The sequence below is a fragment of the Channa argus genome, chromosome 15 (genome assembly GCF_033026475.1).
Source record: "Channa argus isolate prfri chromosome 15, Channa argus male v1.0, whole genome shotgun sequence".
NCBI lineage: Eukaryota > Metazoa > Chordata > Actinopteri > Anabantiformes > Channidae > Channa > Channa argus.
The window spans coordinates 4,887,891-4,905,910 of NC_090211.1; the positions used below are offsets into that span (position 1 = coordinate 4,887,891).

Sequence of the window (18,020 nt, forward strand, 5' to 3'; positions counted from 1 at the left end):
AAGCCAAGTAACTACCATCTTTGAGGGGGTTGAAATGGAGGGGGAAGCACCACCCCTGCATCCCCCCCATGACCCAACACATAAGCAATTACAGTTAATATAGGGGGATTTTAGAGGATGGATTTTCATTCTCATGCAGTTATGTTAACTGCCCTTGATATTTTTTTTTACCCTAATTTGACCATTGAAGGAGGCCTGGTGCATCAGTGTTAGCATTGGGTTGGGATGCAGAAGTCCGTGGGTTCAACTCAAACCCCACCAGGTGAATCCCCACCCACCAAGGGCCACCTTGGGGCCAGTCCCAATCCCGCACAAATATGAAAAAAACAAAAAAAAGGAAGGAAGGGCATTCGGTGTGAGCAACATGTTCCGTTTTGACAACCAATGAAGGGACAAGCCGAAAGCCGTCGATCTACAACCTCAATTCAAAAACAATGGGAATAATGTGTACAATGTAAATAAAAATAGAATGCAATGATTTGCAAATCTCATCAACCCAACAACATCTATGTTATGTTCTTTTGTGATTAAGAGATGGGTTGATGAGATTTGGAAATCATTGCATGTTTTTATTTACATTTTACACATCGTCCCAACTTGTTTGAATTGGGGTTTGTAAATACTCTGTGCTCAAATATGCCTACAAATGAATTGTTAGTTTTGTGTTTCATTTACAACCATTTCATTGAATAAAACAAACAAAAGCCAGGTGTGTAGGTACAAAGCTTTTTCTTGCCAGCGTACAACCCCAATTCAAAAAGTTAGGACGATGCCAATATTGTGACAGGGAATCTGGTCAGTAAATGTGCTCAAATCACATTTTGTGTGGTTTATTTGTACATATACAATAAATGAAATGTGACTGAAAGAAAAAAAAAACAAGTGGCTGATAATACAAAACAGTTTCTTTTAATAGAAAACCATTCAGATTCAACTGAAAAGTTCAATTCATGCTGGTTTTACAATATTGTTGGAGAAAAGTCTTGCTTTCTTGTAATGGCTCCTCACGTTTTGTGCAAAATACTGCTGGTCTCTTGTGAATGAAAAAAATAAAATCCCTTAATTTCCACAGCACGTTCTACAGAAAACTCAAAGTCCTCAGAATGTCACAGATGAACACAAACAGCTCTGGAAACCAACAGAAAACTGACGTTTTTGCACGCTGGTTCATTTACCATCCGTTGTCTGGCTGACATAAAGCTTTTAAAAAGTGGGCCCACAGTATGAGAAGGTACAAGTAAGTCTTCAAACTATCTCTGCATTAGTACCAATCTTAACAGCTGGACACATCTGGAAGGTCATACTGCCTATATGTTCAAAATGGAGTAGTAACACTTAATGTCTTACTGATGACAAACATCAGATCACTCCATGTCAGGGAAATTAACAGGTAAAACAATTCAGGGATGAGATTTGCACTTTTTTTTCCCTCCCCAACGAATCAAACAAGGAACATTTTCACAGAAGACCAGAATCAAGTGCAGAGCAATCTGCAGCAAATTTAGCCCCTTTGGTCGGTGAACTAAGAAACTAACAAAACTTCCCAGTTTGTGTTCACAATTACAAACATTAATATTCAAACTAATTTATTATACATACTTTCTTATGTACATAACAGGTGCAAAGGACACGCACGGCAACATCGAAGAGTAAAAATAAGCCAAGAACTAGTTAAGAAATCACACAAAAAAATAAAATACATTTAAAAAAATTACTTGTTCTGCTCCATTTGCTGTTGGTGCTTCTACCTGATTGTTCATTCACGCTCAGCCTCCTTTGAAGATGTCGCCCCAAACGCAAATTTATATTTGCCATTTAGTAAATTCATTGATAAAATAATCAGCCATTCCCAGATCTTGGCTGTGTGTCTGTGTGACAAACAGGAGAGCAGCAATTAAAGCAGCGTATGGACATTAGTAACCGTTATCTGTCGATTAATAAGTGACTGACATGATGATGATTACTGACATATTTATGCTTGTGTTGTGTCCAGATTTTGTCAAAGATGGCTGCCATTTCCAGAGGTTTTGAAATAAGTCAACCTGTTGAATTAAGCTCTGACTCAATTTGCAAATTTCAAAGGAGGTGTAGCATGAATTAGGACATAGTTTTCTTGACCTGGGACTGAGCAGAGTGGAGCAGCATGATAATAAGGAGCACCAGGAGGAAAACAGTTTGTTTTCAAATATTGCATCTTGGTGTTTGTGACGCAGCAGCAGAGAACTTAACTGAGATGCATCAAAATGACCAGTGAGTTTGAGGATGAAAAAAGCTCTAGCACCAGTAGTACAGACTGTACTGAAAATGGGTTTAGATGCACAAGGGTGTTCCACTTCGAATCTAGTTTATGGTGAGTCCTAGTGAAAACTTCTCTGCACATGTAAAAGGGATTTATCCAGTGACATCCAATCAGGAGCCTGACCTAAATGTCTAAGCAGGTTTGTAGTCAACTTATATGAAAATGAACAGCATAATAAATATTAATGTTGGTCAGATAGAGACCTAATCAGACATCTGTGACCCTTTACTGACACTCATGTGCATGTAAACACCCTCTGTAATAAATGAAAACCTTTGGTGGAGGGAGTGTGCATGGAAAGTCACTCATTGGCCTTTGACACTGGGGAAGACAAAAATAATCGCGCGTGATGTTGACTGACAAACCTATGGAGTGAGCACAAAATTAATGAGAACACCAAACTATATGTCTGTCCCCATGTAGAGACAGACTCCAGGGAAAATTTAAGGAGCAACAGAATTAAAATCTCAACCGTGGTCATAGTTCTCAGCTCAGAAGAAGAGTTACAGCTGCAGATGTGATACAACCTTCTAGTGTCAGACTACTTCAGAGCACCGCATAAACTGATAAAACACTGATGAGCTACACTGTTGGAGTCTGTGACATGTTCCTTCCAACACACACACTGTAGTTTCGTTTGACTCAGTCCCACAAATTCCATCCTGCTGCACTGCTCCGCTTTAGTAAGAGCCAGTGGAATATATTGGCATGAAAAACAGCCAAAGATTTCACCTTAACTTATTTTAAATGCACAAAATTATGGCAGTTTTTTTTTTTTTTTTTTTTGGGCTCGCTCCATAGTTTTAAAAACTGACAGGTCTACAGAAAAAATAAATTAAAAAAAGGATTTGTAACTTCGGGTTATCGCCTCACTGTGAAGGTATGACACTTTTTAAACACCTCTGTAGCATCTCTTCAATGTAAACATGGAAAATAAAAAAATTAATGACTTCAATTACTCAAAGTTCATCTTGTTTCTGATATAACGTGCGCTTAAAAACATAATCCCTGCAGTAACCTGTGTGTGTTTTAAGATCTATTTGTCTGCCGCCTGTAGCTTTAATTTTCCAAACTCAAGTTTGGATCTTTGTGGCTCTGACAGAGCAGTCAGTCAAAAACCAAACCAGAGCCGGAGAGTTTCGGCTTGGTGGCTGTTCCTCCTCTCTCTTCCTCCTGCTGGCAGCTGTTGCTAGTCTCATTACTACAGGGTTTATACTCTGACAGATCAGGATCAGGATCTGGATCCGGCTCTGGCTGGGACTCTACAGCTGTCTCCCAGTCCTCCTCTTCGTCTTCTTCTTCCTCTTCGTCCTCTCTGGCTTTGTCTCTGTGGGGCACCTGGCTCTGGATGAGGCGGAGTCGGGCCATGGCACGGTCGATGGTGAGCGTGCTGACCAGGTTGAAGTCGTGCATGCTGATCAGGTGCAGCAGGAAGTTACGGCAGAGGTCGTGTTTGACAATGTGGTCTCCATGATGTTCGGCAAACAGCAGGCAGGCCTCATTCATTTGGTTGTCGGCTATGAAGCTAGAGGAAAAACAGTGAAGTCATTATGGCAAACTATCAGACTATTTTCAAAGGGATTTTTGAAATGTGGCTTAACAGAATGTAAGCCTAAGTTAGTTATCAGTAAAAATAATCCTGTTATATATAATTATCCTATATGTCCAATTTCGTTCATTGACTGAAGTCTGAGGATTGACTTGCAAATCCTGAATGAAATCCTCTTGCACTTTAAATAAAAATAAAAGAAGCCAAGTGATCAGCATTTACCAATTCGGCTTAGTGGTGATGATGTTATGCAGCTTGGCGTGTGGGGATCCTTTCAAAAAGGATCACGGGGCAACCAATCCTGCATTGTGTGTGTACTTTGAGCTCGTCCACACTTTCAACACCACACATTAGAGCAGTGAGTGTGCTCAATTTAAGGGTTACATTTCAAATGGACATGTTTCTGCCTTCTTATCCAACAAATGATTATCTCGTCAGAAATTACTCATCTTTGAGTTGCATGTAGTGTTATATTATGTTAATATTTTGTGATTCTTACAAATGCTACACTTGATTCTTACAAATTTGGTACACCAAATCTGACTTCACACTGGACGACTGGCTACTGAACTCCATCCCTACTTTATACACACCCATGCTTCATGACGTGCAAGTTCCACAGCTTCATGATTTCTTTCTCCCCCTCATTGACGTCTGTGAATTCCTCAATTTGCTGCAGTAAGAACAGAGTAAACCGACTTAAGACACATTTTCACAGTTTCATTGTAGTGAATAATACTTTCAGGTGTTTAATTTAAATCTGAGCAATACAAACACAGCCTTAGCTACAGTAAGGCTTATGTTTTAGCTGCACAGCATAGCAGCATCTACTGCACCAAATCTCCACACTATCAAGGCGTGGTCTTTTAGTTAGGGCTACTCCAGCATTTATTACTGCACCTCCATAAAAGCCCAAATATGATGACAATGCCTACAAAGCTTCTCTGAATCCAAAGATGACACTAAGATACAGTTTTAACAGTTGGATGACAAACTAAACTTCATGTGCAAAATAAGTGGAGTATCCCTTTATTTGTTAACCTTTTAACCTGTTAACCAACCTTGACTGTTTTCTCTTTCAGCCAGTCAGGGTCTCTCTCATCCTCACTGTCCACTTCCATCTCCTGAGGCCGGAGTGGCAGGCAGCTGTCACTGTGGAAATAGAGGCGATTATGTCCGCTAATGTACGTCCTCTGCAGCTCACGATCACCCTCCTCTGACTCCAGAAACTCAGAGAGACTCGGCTTCATCCTCTTGGGTCTGGTCAGACAACAGAGAGACAGCATTTAGGTTATCTTTAGGAAATCTGTGCGTAATAAGTAATGACGCTGTACAACAGTTAAATAATGACAAATTATTTGAGTTATAATATTTGTGCTACCTGCAGACAAGAACGTGGGTAACAGCCGTCCTTTTGACAGGCCCATTTCTGCTGAAGGCAAAGCCCGGCTGGCTGTGGATGTCCTGAGGGTTTCCTGCGTATGAACCATCGTAACACTCGTTTATGGACACCTCGATCTTTGCCCCTTTAGGATGGGGCTGCCAAAGACAACAGAACAGTGTGTGTTAATTATAAAAAAAACCTTCAAACTGTGTCCCTTAAATGTCGCTTAAAATGTTTCATATGATTTATAAAAAAGAAAAAAAAAAAGGTTAATGACATGTAAAGCTGTGACCTTAAAAAATATTGAATGCCATCAATGAAAATATCATCTTCTTTATAAAAATTATTAGTCTGTCAAATGTATCTGGTGTAAAGTGAGCCTGAAAGATTTAACATTGGGAAGCATGTGTGATTTTTCTTTTTAAGCCTAATCATATTAACTTGACCTTAATTAACGAGCATGATTATTTTTGCACAAACAGAAACAGATTTTTAATCATTTCAAATGAGCCACTGTTTTTATGCTTCGTTTTTTTAAACCTGTAGCATTTTTTTGACTCAGAATATTTCCTAATCTATTGGTCTATCAGCTTGACTCACCACGTAGTTGAAGATGAAACGGGAGTGGGACAGTTTGAGGTGTTTGAGGAGACTATAGAGCTTCCTGCAGTTTAGTGTACACCAAGGACAGTGGAGGTCATCTCTGGCCTCTGTCTGTTGTCGGGTGTTGTTGTTGTACTGGAACTAGAAAAAAAAAAAAAAACGGAAAAAGTCCCAATCTGAACTAACATAATTTGATTATACGCTTCCGCTAGATGCATCTTATGCATCTGCAGTAAGGCATATGGCACTGTCCACTTGGACAGTAGACGAATCTATTTAAATATCTGGGAATTAAAAAACATTTACAAAATCATTTAACCTTGTAGGTGAATACATTTCTATAAAATGAACTTGACTTTAGTGATGTGTGAAGTTGACATGTCAATTCTCTGCTCCCCAGAAGTGAGTAGAGCCCTGAAGACCTCCAACACAGATTTTCTTATGCGAAGGTCCACAGTGCAGATATAATAACTTGGACTGACCTGGTAAAAGATACGTAGTTTCTGTCTGGGCTCAGCAGAGATTTGCTCTCTTCTACTGTGCACATCAGCATTTATGGATTCTTTAACAGCTGCAGCACAGAAGAGAAATGCAACATCACTAATGACCTTTCACCACTAGCTGATCATATACACTGAGGCAGATTAGATTGTTAGATTGTAAACTACAATATTTGTCTTGCTGTTTCTTGCTCACCCAGTGTGTGTGGGGCTCTCAGGGAGCTTGGTCTGGTGTTCTGATTTGTCTCAGAGTTGCGGGTGGCCAGAGGTTTAGCCACGGGCGCAGTGGAGCGATCAGAGGAGTCACTGGTCCAGCGCAGGGTGAACTGCAGGGTGGGACCCTGAGAGAAACTCTCAAATGGAGGTAGACGCTACAGAACAATAGCAAATAGTTTGAATAAATTGTTTCCAAAACCAGTTTTCTCTGGTACATGGACCAATTTGTAGAGCTCATTTTTCTCTTTGTTCAGTTTCCTGTCACAAATAAAAAACAATCCAAGCAAACCGAAATAAGTAACTACAAGTAACAGGAGAATACTTTGCATGAACGTAAACAAAGGAAGAAGATCCTGTTCAGTATAGATGAACATTCAATTCACAATTACTTGCTCTTAACTGTGGTATTTTTCTGGGCAATATACCAGGCAACATTCAGAATGCTGAATGCACTTTGTAAATGCATCTTGAAATTATGACACCCCTTCATATTGTAATGAAGATGTATGAAAATGAAATGTAATGTAATGAAAATTTGCTGTTTTGAGCCAAATTCTTATAAAAATTAAACTGCTCTAGGGACCAGTCCTACAACCCATACAGTCTCTTTGTGGTTGTTTTAGTCCTCACAGAGTACGAATGTTGTGATTAGACCTGCAAAAAGCGATCAAAGGGAGGAAACAAACCAGAACAAAAACAGAATATATCTGTACATCTCTCTCTCTCTCAATCTCTATACATCTATCTCTAGAGAGAGGTACATGTAAATTAAACTTCCCTACATTAATCATGTCTCTACTTCTAGCACAAAAACGCCTCCAGATAACATCACTCGGAGGAACCTTCAGTTCAGATTATTTCATTTTGTTACTCTTACTATGGACTAATTGTGGTCAACCTGCTTTTCCAGAGCTCCCTCAGATGACCATCTGAACAGCTAATGATAAAAAAAAAAAATCTTCTCCAGGTGATTCCATCTGGAGGAGTTTTTCAGCTAAAGCAGAGAAATATTTAAGGGGAAGTCAGAGGAAAGTTTAAAAGCATTAATGTATATCTACAGCTTAAACTAAGGTCATAGAAAGAGAGTGTAAAACTGGTGAAGTCACCCTTTAACAAATTTTTCTGATATGAGAGAAGTATAGTAAAACAGAAGATTTTAACGTTTCTGATCATGTTTGTTGTTATAATAACCTCTAATTATTCACTAAACACAATCTGGACTAAGTATCTTGAGAAACAATCTTGTGTCATTGTTAAAAGACCACTGAGGGGAGAGTTCAGTTTTTTTATTTACATTATGCAAAATGATGTTACTTACATGTCATTTTATACTTCATATGTAAACACATTCAGGATATATCCTCGCTGCATTACTTTACAAGTCAGTCTCTCACACACACACCTTTCCGTCCAGGATGGTCTCCCAGGTTGCCCTTTTCTTATTGACAGGACACTCCTCCATCTCTTGCATTGACACCTCATATTCTCCATCTAACAACTGCAGACGTCTGAACACAAGCATACAACATCATTTTCTCACTTCTTGATTCTGCTATATGGTGAATACAACACCTTTTCCTGTGTGTCAGAAGAACATTTTGTGTGTCACATTCTGTTAGTGTGTGTGACTTTCACCTGTTTTTATCAAAGACAGTCATCTGAGTCACAAATGTGGTTTCTCCCTCCTCCCTGAGTGAGGAGCTCCTCCTCTTCCTGTTTATTGCTTCCTCTGTAAAATCTAAAAAAACACATAATGTCATGTACCTCTTTGCCATCTCACATAACTGAGGGTTAGAATCAGCTTGAAAAAGCTGATCAGTAGCCCGTGTCAGATTAAATGTTGAGGATTATATTTAAATACAATTTAGGCTATATTTGTGTAGTTCTGGCCATTATTTCTATCAGTAATTATGCAGTCAGATTGCTGGTCAGATTAATTGCTGAGGTGCTTAAAATATTGATAGGAAATGCATGAATGTTTAGTTAGAAATTTCTCTCACAAGTGATCCTTGTTGTCTTACATGTCTCTGCTCACCTCTGTTGTGGTGATTCTCTCCATTGGTCAGACCGTTGATCTGTGTGTGGGGGTATCCGGGTCTTGATACTCTGAAGAGCAGTGAGTAAGACTTGACCATGTGAGAGTTGCTGGGTTCAAATTCGCTGCTGGGGACCAGCAGAGAAGGAAAGGAGCCTGGCTTGGCCTGGACTCCAGTGTTCGTGTCTGGGTTCAGAGGAACCTGCTTCTTTCCCGTAGGGATCTGCTTCACCGGGCAACTTACATCCTGCACTCGGAAGGGAAAAAACTTAAGATATCTTTCAGCTGGATAGCTGGAAATTACATAAAACTTCAGAAAAAACTATTTTTCTTTCCTATAAAATACAATGAAATAATTATATCACCAGCGATGAAACAACAGCAACACACACCTTCCTCTTTTTGTGGCAGACTTTGACGAGCAGCACCTCCAGAGACACAGAGTTCTGCTCATTCTCGCAGTCCTGAGATGGCTTCCCTGAAAACGCAACAATACAAAGCAGCTCGTAAGTCACACTGAATCAGTGGGCAAATTATATTTAAAAGAAATACTGACAAGGAGAAACTAACCAGCTTTGTGAAAGAATCCAGTAAAGGTGAGCTGCAGGTTAGAGGCCAAGCTGTGGAGAAAACCCAAGAAAATTGTCTTATTTTCTTTAAATAGTAACAGGTGATGTTATGATGTTATTTTTGACTTAATTATTAGCTGTTCTACTGGGTGTTAAGCCCTACTGGTAAAGTTTACCTAAATCAGTAGTTAGAAACTCAATTATACCAACTATTCACACAATTCCACCAAAGTTCACCAATACATCTTAAAGCATAACTTAGGTTATTTTCTGAATTTACTGTATTTTCAACAATCCTTACACAGGAATTTCAAAGATAAAGGAACTCCCTCGTTTACCAGAGTGCCTGCACTCTACATCAAGTGTTTATGGTGTATTGGTAGATCACCTACCTCATTCAGGAAATATAATTTGGTTTTAGTGTGTTGTTACAGTGGCAGCTACTAACATTACATTTGGATATTGTTATGTGGAAATTATAACCTTGACATGTCTTGGAATACAGATAGTTACATATATAATAGATTTCTTGGGGACCTGCATTATGTTGAGGTGCAGAATCAATTGAAACGGTGAGCGACAATGGAGAACTATCATCGACACCACTACCACCACAGACCAACATGAAATAAGTCAACTCTATAGAGATCAGCGGGTTCTATAGTACATAATATTTACCTGTGAGTTTCCTGTTCTCCCCTCATTTTTTCCACTTTGAAAAGCAGATTGTCAACCTTGGAGCTTTTCCTGTATGCACAGACAGAGAGTAGTAGTTAGCAGCCGGGCATCCACCACTTGCTGACCTACAGGTCGGGAGACTTCATCCAGTGATAGGTCAAAACTAAATTAACTTCTTCTGAAGATAGATTATGTCCACTGTACAACACAATATGCATAAATGTTGTACAAATAGCATGAGCCAGCAGGACGATACATCAAGTTACACAGCAGAAAGTAGTGGAGAAAACTGGCAGAGATAGTACAGAACGCTTTGTTTGGTCTCTGTGTTTATTATTCTGTATTTTTGGTAGATGTCACACACACGCTCTCAAGCTCATGCAAGTTGGAAGAAGTGTGGTGTTTGTGCCCTGCACTAATTTAAATGGAAAGCATGCTCACCAGGCACAAATAAGCAGAAGTAGGGTAGAGTTCATCCATTAGCACAAATATTTTGGTGGTGTCACATAAATCCAATATCTGTCCAACTGGTAAGCTGAGTACAGTTCTAATAAACCAGAGTAACTGAAAACACCTGTGAGGCTATGCAGGAGGCAAGTTTATACCGGCTCAACTTTTATTGTAATGCAATGTGGAAACATCTATTTTTGACTGATTTAAGTGTAAATTGTCCAGTCTTTTAAAGTCTCCAGTTTTCATCAGGTGTGTTCCTAGCTTTCAGCTTCACCCCTTTCCACAAGGTCATACTACAAGCACAAGTACTTGCAGTCACTCTTTGAGAAAGTCATATCAGCAATCCCTACTGAAAAAGACATATCCACACCCCTCTCAAGCCACCCTACCTCTGGCCTCTGGACCCTATCCCCTCTACTCTCTTACAAGCAAAGGCACCCACACTTAACCCAGCCATTAAACAAGTCATTAATACATCTCTCACAACAGATATCCTCCTACCACATTTAAACAGGCCTGGGTAACCCCACTTCTTAAGACCCTCTTGTCAACATTTCTCTTGGGGAAAATTACAGACCCGTCTCTCTTCTTCCATTAGTGGCAAAAACCCTTGAACAAGCGGTCTTTAATCAAATTTCAGTTTTTCTTTTTATGAACAACCAGTCCGGCTCCAGAAGTGTTTATTCTACAATTATAACCCCCCTGACAGTTGTGGAATTCGTGGAGGCTGCAAAAGCTGCAGTCTTCTGTTATAATCCAACTAAGTCTATCTGCAGCCTTTGACACTGTGAACCAACAGATCCACTCTTCTGCACTCTCTGAACTGGTATCTCTTGTACAGCTCTGTCCTTGCTCCGGTCTTGCCTATCTCGATGAACCTTCAAGCTATCTTGGAGGTTCTCTCATCGCCTGTCAACAGGTGTACTGCGGTGCCCAATTACTGATCCTTTTCTCTTCTTCATCTATACCACATTCCTGGGTTCTATCATCCATTCACACATCTTTTCTCATCATTGCAATGCCAATGACACAAAGCTCTTCCTTTCTTTTCCACCAAGTGATTTCACCTTCTAAAGCATTTCTGCCTGTCTCTCTGTCATCTCTGCTTGGACAAGAGAGAGACATCTTTAGTTTAATCTCTTACAACACAGCATCAACATTAGCTTACGATCTTCTGTGATTGTCCTAGCAAAGTCAACCAGAAATTTGGGGGGAGTGTCATCATTGACGACTAACTTATCTGTACTAACCACATCTTCTCCATCTCTCAAGCATGAAGATTTGCCGTCTAGAACAGAAAAAATAAATCAATCAAACCCTACTTTTCTGAATACCTTACTGAACTCCTCATACAGGAACTGGTCATATCTCATCTACTACTGCAAAGCTCTGCTAACAGGGCTACCAGCATGCAAAATCAAAACCCTCCAGACAATCCAAGATGCAGCAACAAGTCTCAATTTTAATCAGCCAAAAGGTTACATCACACCGCTGTTGAGCTCTCTGCACTGGCTTCTAATGGCTGCCCACATCAGATTCAAACCAGTGACACTGGCCTACAGAGTAGTCAACTCAACAGCACCTTCCTAGCTAAACACTCTCTGTCAGCCAGGCTCCACCATGTTTAGTATAGCCAAAAGATTCTAAGCAAGATGGTTCACCTGCTAGCTAACACTACCTATGAACTGTAGCACAGCGAGTGAGAGAAACGGTTGTTTGATTTTTAAAATGTAGGTTATCACAAAGTGATAAAACTTATTTCAAATGGAATGTCTGCACCCAAAAATGTAATAGGTATGTCAGAAAAAACACTATAAAACATAAACGACTCATGCACAGCCTCACCTATTTATTAATTTTTAGTTTGTTTTTCAGTTGCATAACCAACATGTATTTTAAATTCAAGACAATTAACTAATAAAAAACACATTTAAAGTTCAATGATTTTTCCAAAGTCAATAAGTAATGGAATTAAATAATTGTGATTATGATTTTTGCCCAGAAGTTCCCCTTGTGAAGTCCTGAATACAGCCTTCTCTGATTGGATGTAAGCTTGAGCTTTTCTCAAAAAACTACAAAGGTGCATATTTCTGCTTTGAGAGCATGGTTTCAAAATAGGACAAGTTACGTAACATATCTCTACAAAAAGTATTGGGTTACATGCTTTGAATTTTAGTTACTTATATACACTAAGTACAGGACCGTCCAAGTTTAATGATCTCATGCAGAAATCAGGTGTGAAATAAAACTATGAAAGTATAAAATAGATAGACTAATGTTTCAGATGTAAAAAACAATTAACAAATAAATCAACAAAAATGCAATATCCACTAAAATACTATACATTTCTCTTTTGTTTTCTGGAATGTTTAAATAATAATTAAACTTAAGAAATAAAGAATATAAAAAGGACGGAACAAAAAATAAACTGATTGATAAGAGTTAATTTGTTTATCTATTCCAGCTAGAAACTAATGGTAGCAGAGCAGAATACAAATGTAAAACTTATAGTGTCACCACTACATTTGAGCTTTGGCACAATCCAATCACAATACTAGTTTTATTAATTTTCTGAGAATATGCATAAGGCAAAATATAAACAGCTGTATAAAAACTGTATTTTCTGAGTGCAAATGAAAAATAAATGACTAGCTAATACTTAACTTGATGGAAAAGTTGATAAAGTGAGCTAGTTATCACATTGATTTAAACAATTATCCAGCCCAAGTGTAACAACACATAAAGCCATAACCTACAATATACATCCCCAAATAATAACACCAGACCTCAAAGTCTTTTACCACAGCCTTTCAATGCGACTTAACCACAAGCAGCCCATGTGTATCAGCAGGATCGTTTTTCCTTTTTTTAGCGCCTGTATGCAAAGCAGCTTAACTGAAAACGTCTCTGTCAGCTTTAACTGAACCAGTCAGCCCCCACCTACGGCGACCTGCATGGCAGCTAAGTTTCACTCATGATAACAGCAGACCTGCTTTCTAAGAGGCAAACTATTTAAAACCAGGTTTCAATTAAACATCCAGTTTTGCAACTTAAAACAGAAGGAAGCAAACGTAAAGAGGCACACAAAGTCAGAAATCCCATAACTGTAGATTTTCTAATCCTAAAAACAGCCATGAATAATACAGTCCTTTGAAAAATGTGACGAAATGTGAAGAACAGACATAAATCAGCATGTTCAATCGGTATTTCTTTTACCTTTTAACATTATTCCTTGAGTTTCGGTGGGACATATAGGTAAGTGTCCTGTGCAAGAAAATAGGCTGAAGAGACAGGAAGAGAGAAACAAAGTTATTTTAATTTAAGTTCAACATGCCAAGGAACACGGAACTGTTTCTTCTTAACTCAGCCATTTGAGTACCATCTGAGTACTTTCAAGAAAAGGCAACACTCACAGCAATTATGTTCCTGGTGCGGAGGAACCGGTAGATTTGGGTCGGTTCTGTGAATAAACACAGTTACACCATCAAAACATGACTTTATTTACTATTCATTATTTAAATTGACTTTAGAAACCACCAACAAGCATTAGTCGAAACATAAAGGTTGACCTTCTCTGTGCACTTAGTGCTGAAACAATACGTTATTTATCTAGTAAAATGCAGACGTCTACCTGCTTTACCTTCAAGTCAGACAAAACTTCATCACACTGTAGTCACATTACTTTGGCTTTGTACATTTCTGACACTTTATAAACGATATGATTGACTGCAAATCATCTGATGAAAAGCATGACAGCAGGCAACACGTGTAATTGACTATACATGGAAAAGAACCATGGATAAAATCAAATTGTGCTGCATTTACAAAGAAAGTGGATAAATAAAGTAGGCTGTAAAAAAAGCTATGCAGACCCTCTTCTCAGCATTCACAAGTCCGCTGTAAAGCTTCCTCTGATCTTAAATTATACTTTAACACCGATATGTTTCAATATGCAACTTGAGGAGGGCAATAACTCACTCTCGAAGGCCTGCAGGAACAACTCGTGGTCGGCTTGAATGAGTTGCATATTGGGCTTCTTGGCTGCAGCCATCGCAGAGGAGGACGACTGATATAACCCGTTGGCTTTTCCTCCAGGACCAAAACCCGCTGGGTGGCTTCCACCTGAGGAGCTCTGCTTATGTGGAGCCATTGGCAAAATAAAAAAATGGCCAAAGAAACTACAAGATGTGAACTAACGTTTAAAAAAGAAGCAAAGAAACTCAGATCCTCTTTCTTTGTCAAAACAAAAGAGCAGCGTTGGAAGAAAATCAGCCGATTAGGAGAAACATTGTTGACTACTAATTTTTAAGGAAGATATGGACTCTTTTAAATTTGACACTGGTGGAAGTAAAGTATAAAGTTAACGTATTTGTTCATACAGCGTTGCCGATTTAACAGTTATAGAGGTCGGTGAACGGGCTTGAAATGCGCGAAACAAGAGAGCAGCCTCCGGCAAGCTGACGCGACTTGCTAGCTAACCGGCTAACTTCCTTAGCCAGCTAGCTATGACCCGGGGCTAACTGGCTAGCATTGTCAGGCGTTCCGACTACAACGATTATTAACAGAATGACAGCTCCCAAAGTAAACTTGATAAAAACATATCAATGATAGACCTTTCCAGTGTATTCAGTATCTATTGAATACTTTAACAAAAATCCACGTTATTTTTCCTCTTGCTCCTTTTGGAAAGTTGGGTTAGCGTCATGAAAAGCAGGTTGGTACAAAATAAGACCATCATCCGGTCATTTCAGAATAAATTCTAAATAAAGTTAAAAAAATCAACAAATAAACCTATGATTCTATTTGTAGGCATTATATTGCAAAAAGACCGATATAAAAAGCATCTCCAATGAAAACACGTAGTACATAAAACACACAATTCCTAAAAATCTAATCTTATTGAATTATATGCTTTTATTTTAAATGCAGAAGCGTTTTGACTTCCGTCTGCTTTAACCTATATATAACGCTTGTCAAATGTAGGTTGAAGATTCCATTGTGACTTGTGTTAAAAGATTCCGCCTTCTATCAGCTTTAACCAATCACCGTGCTTGTTTGTGAAACCCAGGGCTCTTATTGGTGAAAATAACAGCCGGTGTCAGATGCACATTTGCCGCCTGCAGTATGGAGAGTCAGGGTTTTGTGAGGTTTCAGAGGCAAACAAACTTTATTAAATATACATACATTTGATCATGTATTTTGCTTTAGTAGAGTTTGACATACGTGTATTTTGCTTGAGTGTTTTCATTTGATTTAATTTGCACAATACACAGTCACTAAAACAAATGAGAGCAGTGGCAAGCAGAATATAGGGGTCCCCAACATGAGCAGGTCTCTTCAGCACTGTGAGATTTGTCGACAAATGTAAAGTGCTTTATAAATAAAATGAATTTTTGTTATTTAAAGGCCTGGAAATTGCCTGAAAACCTGGATGCTTATAGTTGAAAGTACTGCAAATTATGAATTCATTCCTTGAGCTCACTGAAATATACCCCACCATCTCACACTATGAACCCTTTTATTTATCATGGGCACTAACCATGTTCACAAACCTACTTCATGCATGACATAGCATACACTGTCAGACACTCCTTCCTTCCTTGTGACACCTGTGTCCGTGAAAGTTTGTTTGGCTTTTCTCAGTGTGGGGAGCCAAAGAGGAATTTCCACCAATTTCTCTTGTCCTGGGTAAGAGTTCTACAATATTCCTCATAATGAGAGCTTCCGTAATTAAATTGTTTTAGAAAAAATAACATGCAGACAAAATACTGAATTTCTGAAATTGGCTCCGCATTTAAAATGTTAGTGAAAAACTATATAATTTGACTACATGAGTTCTTTAACTGAATTTTAAATATATTAATTACATTTTGCTGATAATGCTACTAAGGCAACACGATTTTACATTAGGGTCTACAGCCACTAATGTATTGATTACAATTTATATTATATTATATAGGAAATCAATTATCAGTTCTTTTAATAATTTGAATAATTACATTTGATGACAAAAACTAAGTTTATGTTGTAACTGGGAAATCCACATTATTAGATGTGACACAAACATCTCTGCATAATTTGAGGAAAGTCTGCTCTAACGAACACTTTAAGGAACAATGACCCTCTTTGAATTTACAAGACTGTGGATGAGAATCATAATATTATGATTCAAATACTGAGGCTAACATTGTGGTCAAGAGAGATGTTAGACAATAGTTTCTCTAGACATGGCTTCAAATGAACACTGTGTTGCCTGCATATGACTAAACCACTAACCTCAGAATGTAGTGAGGACTAAAATAGTTCATGAGCACTCAGAACTTGATCTTGTACATTGACGATACATTTCCACTGTGCTACTCAGCTGGACTAAATTAACACAGAAGCAAATCTATTACAATTTTATTTATTAATATAACATAATCCCTTTAACATTATTATTGTAGTTGTTTTATACTTATTAACCTTCATTTAATTCATACAGTACAATAGCAATAAAGCCCAGACAGTAAGCAGGTACAATGGTGAAATGACTGATTAAATCAGTAGATTCCATTTTAAAACTTAATAGGGAAAAACATGAGGAAAAGTAAATGATACAGACTGGACAGTGTCAGTAAAAATGTAAACACAAAGTTACAACCTGCCTAGACATCACTAAACAATCTAATCTCTAAAGTGCCACAACTCCAAACCTCTTCCCTCAGCATGAAAGACATCACATAAACGATTAATTAATTCCCCATTGTTTCAATGTCTTGACTTCCTGTTATTCTATTTTTACCACTTGGAACTATAATACAATTGCAAACCCCAGGAGCTGAAGGCATTTGTGAATGTTTTAAAATCTCTGCTTTAATTAGAATCTTAGATGGATATTTGGATTCAGTCCAGTTTCACTGATCACACACAGTTTGATCTCTGACATTTCCATCACATCACCACTGTGCCCTTGTAGCACCATGGCTTGGCTGCAACTTTTAAGAGTAGAGCACACACACGTTGGCATTTTGCATCCTAGACAAACCTATTAGATAAAACTGATTTACAGTTAAAGTTCTTACTTACAAGGTATGAAAACAGAGAGCATCAGTCACTGTAAATAACTTGGATTTGCTTACCTAAGATCCCAACTTAGACATATTATAATTTAATATCCTATGACAGGGTTCAGAAATCAGCAACCATTTTGATTTACAGGTTCAGAGAAAAGACAGACTTGTATGTTTTTAATTTGTTCCTTTGCTTATTTCTTTTAAATTGATACAAGAATTAAACAGGTTCATTTAATAAATTTAGCAGTGTATTGGAGGGCATTTTTTAAAATTCCTATTATTCAGTTTGTCCTTCGGACAGCAGCTTATGTGCAAACCCACTACACATAAGTCCTTGCAAAAAACTGGTGAGATAAAATTAAATTACAATTTGTACACACAAGAAAACAATTGATCTTGAGGTAAATATGTTGTAATTTAGTGATAAAGTAAAAAGAAAGTGCTACCCACTGCAATAACACTTGCCCTCTATAAGAAACGCTAAAACTTCATTCTGTCAGTGCGTAACATCAGTATTTAAATTAATAAATTAATTAATTCAGAGGGTTTTTTCTGGACAGTAAACTCCTTCAAGCTTGGCAAATAAGTCAAAGTGCAAAGTTACCTTGAGAAATGGTTAATGTGGACTGTGACACCTGCTGAAGGCAGTTAAAAAAAACAGGGAGACAGTCAGATCACA

The 18,020-nt window shown here is 38.2% G+C and overlaps 1 protein-coding gene across 1 annotated transcript; it reads right to left on the reverse strand.

The window, feature by feature from the left end:
• Positions 1-712: 712 nt before the first annotated feature.
• Positions 713-15,019, reverse strand: LOC137100208 (polycomb protein suz12-B-like). The gene is made up of 16 exons (XM_067477864.1): positions 14,265-15,019; positions 13,700-13,746; positions 13,503-13,567; positions 9,834-9,902; positions 9,157-9,206; positions 8,979-9,064; positions 8,587-8,833; positions 8,187-8,289; positions 7,954-8,059; positions 6,532-6,706; positions 6,318-6,406; positions 5,833-5,976; positions 5,230-5,387; positions 4,910-5,108; positions 4,442-4,521; positions 713-3,824 (listed from the first exon to the last, which is right to left on the reverse strand). Exons 1-16 carry the CDS (start codon positions 14,434-14,436, stop codon positions 3,407-3,409), a joined length of 2,208 nt encoding a protein of 735 aa, XP_067333965.1. The 5' UTR covers positions 14,437-15,019; the 3' UTR covers positions 713-3,406.
• Positions 15,020-18,020: the final 3,001 nt, after the last annotated feature.

Coding starts and splice junctions, on each gene's coding strand:
- LOC137100208 (XM_067477864.1), bottom strand. CDS start 14,436: ATGGCTCCACATAAGCAGAGCTCCTCAGGTGGAAGCCACCCAGCGGGT. Junction 13,568..13,699: donor GCACCAGGAACATAATTGCT/GTGAGTGTTGCC, acceptor CTGTCTCTTCAG/CCTATTTTCTTGCACAGGAC. Junction 8,060..8,186: donor ACTGTCTTTGATAAAAACAG/GTGAAAGTCACA, acceptor GCTTGTGTTCAG/ACGTCTGCAGTTGTTAGATG.